At 40.6% G+C, this 10322-nt stretch overlaps 1 protein-coding gene across 1 annotated transcript in view; it reads right to left on the bottom strand.

The window, feature by feature from the left end:
• Positions 1–5839: 5839 nt before the first annotated feature.
• LOC141576325 (uncharacterized) overlaps positions 5840–10322 on the bottom strand; it is a 23884-nt gene continuing 19401 nt past the window's right edge. The window contains exon 2 of the mRNA XM_074359241.1: positions 5840–6353. Within this exon, the coding sequence (XP_074215342.1) occupies positions 6015–6353 (339 nt within the window). The 3' untranslated portion in view covers positions 5840–6014. The remainder of the gene's footprint in view (positions 6354–10322) is intronic.

Here is a 10322-nt window from a genome sequence, read left to right as displayed (position 1 = left end):
AGGAAACAGTTCCCAACATTTCTAAAACATGGTAAGAAAATTAAAACTACAAATAGATCTCATAAATATGGACAAAAAAACACTAACAATATCCACTCACGTAAAAAAAAGAATTATTTTTTTATAATCATGTTGGTTTTATCCCAGACATGCAAGATTAATGAAATGAACGAAAATAAATTTCTGTAATATACCACATTATGAGACTAGAGAAACAAAATACACACGATTATCTCAATAGTTCCAGAAAAAGTGTTTGACAAAATCCAAGACCCCTTCAATGCCTTTCATGAGCACTAAACAAACTAGGAATTGAAGATGATATGCTATGAACTGTACAGCCCAGAATTTCATATATTAATTCCAAACCTCTGATACATCGGAATATAGCCTTAATTTGAAACAGCAGTTTTGCAGATGTATTTATTGACGTTAATATGAGGTCATACTGCTGTTGCCATAATACAATATGACTTATGTCCTCATAGAAAGAAGAAAAAAGTATACAAATGCACACACAACACCCACCCACCCACATAAACAGAATGTTGATATCTATATGAATGTGAAATATACTACTGGTGAGGTCTGAGACCGAAATGAGGAAGATCTTACTGGAAACCAGAGCAGATATTTTGGGTAAATTGTGTTTGGTTGAGTAGAAAGTAGTGTAACTGAGCAGGACACTATGGGGTCTTCCCAGGACAGATCTCTCCCTTATATCCTCTGTTTTACCTCCTCTCTGAAGTACCTAGACAATAGTTTCTGATACCCATTTCTTGAGTTGCTTTAAAGATGTCAAACAAAGCACCAAATGGAAGATGTTCACTATTTGACGACCATGGGCACATAGCTCCCAGGCCTACTGGAGCCTAAGGACTGTTAATGTTAACCCTTGTGATACCACCTTATTACCTCACCATCAACAAATCGGAGAACCGTGATTACCCCCCACCATCTCATCTGGCCTTTAACAATGCCTTCCTGAAACCCATCAGAGAGTTCAGGTGTTTTGAGCATTATCTGTCCAGACTCCTAGTATGGTGTCTTACAATAGACTATGCAGTTTCTTTCACCAGAACCCAGTGTCAGTAGATTGACTTTACAGAATGCAGTCGACCGGACTCAAATTCAGTTTAGAAACAGTAGAACATGTAAGGAAAAAAGAAAAAACTTGTATATTTAGCTGAGGAGACATTTAAGCAGTGTTGAAAACTTGGCCTGGTTTCTCCTGGGCACTTATAATAAAACAACATTAGATGAATGATTTGAAAAAAATTATAAAACAGAAAATAATCAGAAATGAAAATTCAGGAAATTCTCAGCTTAACCATATTCCAAAGAAACAAACAAACAAACATAAGAACAAAATAGTGTGCTTTGGAGAAAACATCAGGACAGTGGCTAGACAAGGATTTGCTGAAGAGATTAAGTGTGGGACTTATGAGTCCAAGCAACAAATTCAGCAGAAACACTGTAAAGTTGTAGTGAAGAGGAGAGAGATGGGACAAAATTAAGGAAGGCTTTTAGACTTCTCAGATTCTACTGGCAGGAAATGGACATATAGAATTATTCAGCTGTGAATATGTGTTAATTTTCAAGTAAGTGTAAGAATGACCCTGAAGGTGGGGACACATCCTGGATTCCAGAGTGCAGGGCTGTCTCTTAAGGCTGAGGATATTAGGCCACTACCTTGGTGGACCCAGAGGACAGAACATTGAGTCAATGAGGATTATTCTCAAGCTTTAAAATCTAATGGAAATTGACACAACATTGTAAACTGACTGTACTTCCATTCAATCAATCAATCAATCTAATGAAATTTGACCAGCTGGATTTTGGACCTGCTATCGATTCATGATTGCTTTTTCTCTTCCTATTTCTCCTTTTTGAATGGGGACGTCTACCCTGTGACTAAGCCATCATTGTATTTTGGGAGAAGATAACTTCTTGCCTGATTTCACATGTTTATAGATGGAGAGATTTACCTGAGGACAAATCATATCCTGTGTCTCACCCATTTAGATAATACATAGAAGAAAACTTCAACTTAGGATTGATTCAGGAATGGGCTAAGAATTTTGAAGTATTAGGAAGGGGTAAATATGTTTTGTTTAGGAAAAACACATACATGTTGGGGTGGGCAAAAGGTTGACTGTTGTTGGGAGACAGAGGATAGATGTGTTGAATTGAGTATCTCCAAACTCATATGTTTGATGTATAACATCCAGTACCTCAAAACTTGGCCTTATATTGAAATACAGTTGTTACATACATATTGGTTAAGATGAGTTCATACTGGAGGAGGGAGGGCCTAATACAATGTGATCTGAGCTCTGATGAAAGGAAGAAATGTGGACGCAAACACTCACACAGGGAGAACATTGTGTAAGTATTGAATCCATGTGGGCAAAGCCAATAAATTTACAGAATCTAGGAGGAAAGACCTGGAATGGATAATTTGCTAAAACTTTCAGAGGGAAGGCTGACACTTTACTTTTAGATGTGTAGCTTTCAAAAATGAGAAAATAAATTTTGTTGTTTAAACCACTCAGTTTGTGGTACTTTGTTACAATAGCCCTAGCAAACTAGCACAGAAGGAAACTTCCCCAATTCATAATCCACCAAAAAACAAACAAACAAACAAACAAACAAACAAACACCACCCACAATTAATATTATACTTAAAGTTTGAAGAATGAATGCTTTTCCCCAAATATGAAGAACAGAACAAGGATGTCTGCTCTCATCAGTTTTGCTAAACTTTTTCCTGTAGGTTATAACCAGAGCAATTAGGCAATTAAAAAAAAAAAGCAAAAGACAACGCTCATTGAAAATGAAGCAATTAAAACTGTCTCTATTCACAGAATATGTGATCTAGACTGTAGAAAACCATAAAGAATATCTAAACACTATTAGAAATAATAAATGATTTAAATAAGCTTGTAAGGTACAATAACGATGCTGAAAAAGCAACAGTATTTGTATATACTTCCAATAAAAAAATCCCAAGGAGATTGAGAAATCCTTTCCATTTACAATAGTATCAAAAATAATAAAATACTTAGGAGTAGATTTACCAAAAGAAGTATGAAACTTACTATTGTAACTACACAATATTGTTGAAAGAACCTAAAGAAGGTCTAAATGAAAAAGAAGGCCTCCCATTTCCATAAGTGGAAGAATTAATATTTTAAGTTGGCAATATATTTTGAATTGATCTTTAGATTCACTACACTATTATCATCCCATCTGACTTTATTGTTGGTACTGATTACTTGATTCTAAAATTTATATTGTATTTCAAGGGACCCAGGATATTCAAAACAATCTGGAAAATAAGGAACAAAGTTGGGGTACCCACACTTCTTGTTTTCAGAACTTACTTCCAGAGAAACAGTAATCAAGATAGTGCTGTCCCCGTTTGAAGGTGAACATGCAGATCAATTGAATAGAATTCATATTTCAGAAATAAACCTTTGTGTCCATAACAACTGATGTTTGACAAAGGAGCTGAGAGCATTCAATGGGGAAATAATACTTTTTAAACCAAAGGTGGTAGGACAATTGGATAGTGACATTCAAAATAATTAATAGCACCATGTACAAAGTTATCTCTGATTAGATCAAAAGCCTAAATGTGAGTGAAAACTTTAAAATTACTAGGAAAAAATATAGAATTATAGTCATGATCTTAGATTTGGTAATTGATTTATTAAACGTGTCATCAAAAGCAGAAACAACAAGAAACAGCCTAAATGTTTATCAACAGATGACTGGATAAAGAAGAAGTGGTATATTTATACAATGGAATACTACTCAGCCATAAAAACCGACAACATAATGTCATTTGCAGCAACACGGATGCTCCTGAAGAATGTCATTCTAAGTGAGGTAAGCCAGAAAGAGAAAGAAAAATACCATATGAGATCGCTCATATGTGGACTCTAAAAAAAAAAAAAAAAAAAAAAAAAGAATAAATACTGAACAGAAACAGACTCATAGACATAGAATACAGACTTGTGGTTGCCAAGGGAGTGGGAGTTGGGAAGAGATAGACTGGGATTTCAAAACTGTAGAATAGATAAAACAAGATTATACTGTATAGCACAGGGAAATATATACAAGATCTTATGGTAGCTCACAGAGAAAGGAATGTGACAATGAATATATATATATGTTCATGTATAATTGAAAAATTGTGATCTACACTGGAAATTGACACAACATTGTAAAATGATTATAAATCAATAAAAAATGTTAAAAAATAAAATAAAATAAATTGGACTTGATCAAATTTAAATGTTTTCCCCCCAATGGACAATATCAATAAAGTAAAAGACAACTTACAGGGTGATAGAAATAATTGAAAATCACATATTGGCTGTCTAGAATAAACAAGTGACTCATAAAGCTCAATTACATAGAGACAAATAACTCTATTTAAACTGGGGTGGCAATGGATCTAAGTAGGCATTTCTCCAAAAGGAATATTAAGATGACCAAAAAACATATGAAATCATAGCGACCATCATTAGCCATCAGGGAAATACAAATAAAAACCACAATGAGATACCACTTCACACCCGTTAGGTGGCTAGAATCAAAAAGTCAGATAAAAGCAAGTGTTGGTAGAATGCGGAGAATTGAATGTCTCATACATTGCTGGTGGGGCTGTAAAAAGGTGAAACCGCTTTGGAAAATGAGATTCCTCAAATGGGTAACATACAGTTACCGTATGACCCTGCAACTCCACTCCTAGGTATGTTCCCATAAGAAATAAATATATCTGTCCCCAAACAGTCACAATCATTTAGAGCAGCAATATTCACAATAGCTAAAATGGAAATAACTCAAGCGTTCATCGACTGATGAATAGATAAACAAAACATCCATACAATAGAATATCATTCAGCAGTAAAAATAAATTAAGTACTGATATGTGCTGCAACATGTGTAAACCTGGAAAACATTAAGCTGAGTGAAAGAAGCTAGTCATAAAGGACCACATACTATGCGATTCTATTCATACGAAATTTCCACGAAAGTCAAATTCACAGAGACAGAAAATAAATTACTGGTTTCTTAGGCCTGAGGTTTATGAGGGAACAGACAGGTGATAGCTAAAAGGAAAATATTTTCTTTTGGGGTGAAGGAAATATCCTGAATTTGAATGAATACCCAGAACTTGATTGAACATATTTGTTAATATATAAGAATAATTGTACTGTACACTTTCAATGGGTAAATTATATGCTATGTGAAATATATATTAATGTAGCTTTCAAATAAACAAGGGAAGAAAAAATACCTAATTATCCATCAAATACCATCTGGATAATTTTATTTAAATATAGTTGATATACAATATTATGTTATTTTCAGGGGTACTACATAATTATTTGACATTTCTATATATTATGGAATGTTCACCATGGTAATTCTAGTAACAATCTTTACCTATACAAATATATTAAAATATTATTGACCATATTTCTTATACTGTATACTACATTCCATGGACTTAACCTATTGTATAACTGGAGGATTGTACCTCTTAATCCCCCTCCCCTATATTTTGCCCACCCCTAACCCCTTCCTTCTGGCAACCACTTGTTTTTACTATTTATGTGTCTGCCTTTACTTGGTCATTTTTGTCTTGTGTTTTACATTCCATGCATAAGTAAGATCATGCAGTATTCGTCTTTCTCTGACTTATTTCACTTAGCATCATACCTTGTTGTTCTCTTCATGTATTCACAAATGGCAAAATTTTTGCTGCTGAGTAATATTCCATTATGCAGTAGGTGTGTGTGTGTGTGTCTGTAACTTTATTTACTCATTTATCATGTACATTTAGGTTCCTTCCATAGCTTGGGAGTTGTAAATAATGCTGCATAAATGTAGGGGTGCATATATTTTAAAAAAAATTTTTTTTGTTTTCTTTGAGTAAACACCCAGAAGGTAAATTGCTGGATCATATGGTAGTTTTCCTTTTAAATTTTTGAGAAGTTTCATATTGTTTTACATAGACTAAGAATAGACTTACCATATGACCCTGCTCCTGGGCATATATCCAGAAGGAATCCTACTGTGAAGCATGCGATCAGTCTCGAGTTTGCAGCTCCACGGCATTCTGCTACTGAGTTCGAATGATTTCCAACCTGCGGTTCCGTGGTGACCTCATACGGCTCAGGGCAGTATCGGGCCCTCAGTGTCCCAATCGGCGTCAGTGGCTTATACTGACCCATCAAATCTAAGAGGCACCTTAATCCCCACGAGGGGATCTGCCAGGCTGACGCAACGGAAACCATCCTTTGTCTTGTCTGCGACACCGGCACAGAGTGGCTACACTGGGAGGGAAAAGGACATAGACAGCCAATGAGTCAATGCCCCTGTGCCCTCGGAGGCTAGGATGCTATTTTTTGAGAAAGTCTCCTACCTGATTCTGTCACAGAGCACCCGAGACTTATTGTTCCCCTACAGAACTGACCCAAGTATTGCCCCTTTTGCCTAGCCCCAGACCCCCAGGACTCAAGTTTAGAAGACGATTTCCTTCAGAACTCGGCTCACCCGGCCTTGGAGGTCCCTTTTCTAGTCCATTTGTTTTACCATCCGCCCTCAGTCCCATGTCCTTGATATGTTAGTTCAGGATATAGAGAGGATTTAATGAAGAATGTCCCTGGAACTTCTTGAGACCTTGAGATCCAGAGACATCAGCTGTGACTGGAATCCAGAATCCCTGACGAAATTAGCCTTCAAACAACTCATAGACTCAGCCAAAGAGAAGTATCTCTGGGAACTCCGGTGTTTTGAGTAATGAAGAAGAAAAAGATATAAAGGCTACCTTCCCAAACATCTAAAGCAACAGATCTATTATCCTTAAACATCTAAAAAGAATGGGAGGATCTAAGTCAAAACCCACCATTCTAGACTGCATGATAAAGAATTTCAAAAAGGGATTCTCAGGTGACTATGGAATTCAAATGAACCCTGGCAGGCTCCAAACTTTGTGTGAGCTTGAATGGCTGGCCTCTGGAGTCAGGTGGCCCTCAGGAGGTACTCTGGACCTAGCAACAGTGCAAGCAGTCTATCAAATAATCATTGGAACACCAGACCACCCAGATCAATTCCCTTACATTGACTCCTGGCTAAATATTGCCCAAAATCTACCCCCATGGATTTGGTTCTGCTCAAATGGACCTGGACAATGCAAGATATTAGCAGCTTAGCTGGTCCAGGCCAAAAAGACAGACAAAAAAAAAAAAAGCCTGTTTACCAGCGAGACACAGAGAACAAAATGCGCCTGCCCCCTCTGTATGCCCCGGGGCACAAACACCTCCCCAACCAGAGGACCCAGAGGCAGAGCCCAGCCCCCAGCCTGAGCCAGTAGGAAGGTGACTCCGGTCAGCACAAGCTGGAAGGCCAGCACCATCAGCCCTCCAAATGCCACTGCGGGAGACACAAGGGCCACAACAAGTTGGGGAAGACGGGACTGTTCAGCCCGGGCACCCCATACTCTGCTACCAATCCTTTAGCACTACAGCCCATCTCAATTGGCGCCATTATACTCCTTCCTACTCTGAAAAACTGCAGGCATTTCAATCACATTATGGTCTTAACAAAATTAAGAAGAGCTTCCACAATAATAGCAGATAAAGAGCCACTGGTTAACTCATCAGGATTTTTGGTCTGCCCTCCAAAGAAAAGGAATAAAAAGTATCAGAGAGGGCCACGGAAGATGTCAAGTGGAGCCACGCCAAGTGGTGGCAGATGGAACAGTGACCATGGCTGCCCGGCAACAGCAGCAGCAGCAGCAGCAGCCCCCACAGCCCCAGAACCACCTCCACATTGGCCGCCGCCACCTCCATGGCAACTGTTGGGGAGCGCCGACCCCTGCCCACTCCCGAAGTGATGCTGGGATAGTAATAGGGCTCTGTCGCAAAGACATGTGAATATTTGGTCCCTGTCCAGCCCACGATGATTTCTAATTGGTGGTATGTGACGACTGTAATCAGGCTGTCAAACCGCAGGCTATGATTGACTTCGTAGAGTCTATCTTCCATTCTCACCGGCCCACCTGGGAAGATGTCCACCAGCTGCTTCTGACTCTTTTCAATACGGAGGAAAGGAGACGCATTCTCACTGAAGCACGAAAATGGCTGCAGGGCCAAGCCCCTAGGGACACAATGGATGTTGAGGGGTGGGCCATGACACATGCCCCTGACACCAGACCAGATTGGGACTTTAACACCCAAGAAGGAAGAGAAGTGCTGCGTGAGTACTGGAAGGCCAGCCTACAAGGGCTAAGAGCAGGAGCCAAGAAGCCAAATAACATGTCTAAAACGACCACGGTGACCAAGAGGCCAGACAAAACCCCCACTGACTTCTATGAGAGACTATGTGAAGCATTCCAAGTCTACACTCCTTTTGATCCTGAGGTCCAAGAAAACCAGCAGACGGTCAACACTGCCTTCGTAGCCCAATCATACACAGATATATGCTAGAAACTCCAAAAACTGGATGGATTCACAGGGATGAACGCTACACAGCTGCTGGAAGTGGCAAACAAAGTTTTTGTAAACGGAGAATGGGAAGCCAGCGAGAAGCAGACCAGCGAATGAAGCAGAAAGCCGCACTCCTTGCAGCAGCTCTGAGGAAAACAAGCTTCAGCCAGAATCCTGCACCACCCGGAAGAGGGGACCCCAACCATGGGTGCCCCTGGGCCGAGACCAGTGTGCATACTGCCGGGAGACAGGACACTGGAAGAACGAGTGTCCAAACAGAAAGGATGGAAAGAGAGCACCCCCCAAAACGCCCACTATCAGCTGGAGCCACCAGTGAGTAATCACATCGGACTGGCCGGGGTCTACTCAGAATGGGAGAGATCGGGCTCCCTGTCCCTGGGCCCCCAGGAGCCCAAGGTCAAGATGTGTATAGGGGACCAACCAATGACTTTTATGGTAGACACAGGAGCAGAGTATTCTGTGGTGATCCAACCTGTAGCCCCCCCGACCAAGAAAAAGGCGACTATTATAGGGGCTACTGGGGACTCAACTGCCTGCCATTTCTGCCAACCATGATCCTGCCAAGTAGGGGGCCAAAATGCGATGGCCTGGATCACGTTGTTGAGCGCTGTAACTTGCCCAAGATGCATGTGGGCGACTGGATGCTCTTTGAGAACATGGGTGCTTACGCTGTCACTGCTGCTTCTACTTTCAATGGCTTTGGAGGCCCTCTTAAAGCGATATTTCCTAATTTCTCGTCTCCCTACTCTGTGCGCATCAGTCTCCCAGCGCTGCTTGCTCTGTGCACAAAGCAAGGGCTCACTGGACCAATGGGAATATAACAATGCGGATTGGCTCCCTTCAAAGATTTAGAAGTGTACTTTACTGAACTTGGGCCCAGTAAGGGATATAAGTACCTGTTGGTTGTCGTCTGCACCTTCACAGGGTGGGTAAAAGCCTACCCCACCAGGACAGAGAAAGCAAGGGAAATGACAAAGGCTCTCCTCAGGGATGTTATCCCTCTATTTGAAATGCCTACCTCCATCGGATCTGACAATGGACCCGCCTTCATGGCAGAAGTTGTACAGCAAATGGCAAAGGCACTGAGCATCCGCTGAAACCTGCACACAGCATACCAGCCTCAAAGCTCAGGGAAGGTAGAACGAATGAACAAAACACTAAAACAAATGATAGCTAAAATCAGCCAAGAAACCAAGCTTCCCTGGGTGGACATTTTCCCCCTGGCTCTGTTGTGAATAAGATGCACCCCAAGATTTAATATTGAGTACTCTCCCTTTGAAATCCTCTATAGGCAACCACCACCTTTAGTCAGGATGGGAAATCCCACCCCGCAGATAGGAAATTTAGGGCTCCACCAACAACTGTGGGGACTAGGACAAGTACTATGGGAAGTTTCGGGTTGGGTAATAAAGAGAACCCCCATTTCATTAGGGGTCCAAGTGCATCCCCATAAACCAGGTGACCAAGTATGGATAAAGAAATAAAAAAAAGGAACCTCTCAAACCAACATGGAAGGGACCATATTTAGTGGTATTAACTAACCCTACAGCTGTTAAAGTTGCAGGAATCATCCCTTAGATCCACCACTCCAGGGTTAAGAGAGTGACTTCACCTCAGACAGAGGGTCCTTAAAAACTTGAGTGTCCTGGGAGACCCGCTCAAGATCAAGATCAAGAGAGACCAGAAAAGGATCAACAAGCCCTGCTCTAGCCACACCTGGAAGCTGGCTAGTCAACACATGGCCAAAGCTTGAGGCAAGCTCAACGCAGCTGTTAAATGTATTTCTTTTGTGCT

The sequence above is a fragment of the Camelus bactrianus genome, chromosome X, assembly GCF_048773025.1.
Source record: "Camelus bactrianus isolate YW-2024 breed Bactrian camel chromosome X, ASM4877302v1, whole genome shotgun sequence".
Taxonomy (NCBI): Eukaryota; Metazoa; Chordata; class Mammalia; order Artiodactyla; family Camelidae; genus Camelus; species Camelus bactrianus.
Note: the sequence above shows the minus strand (reverse complement) of the source record. Positions and strands in the feature narration are given on the sequence as shown.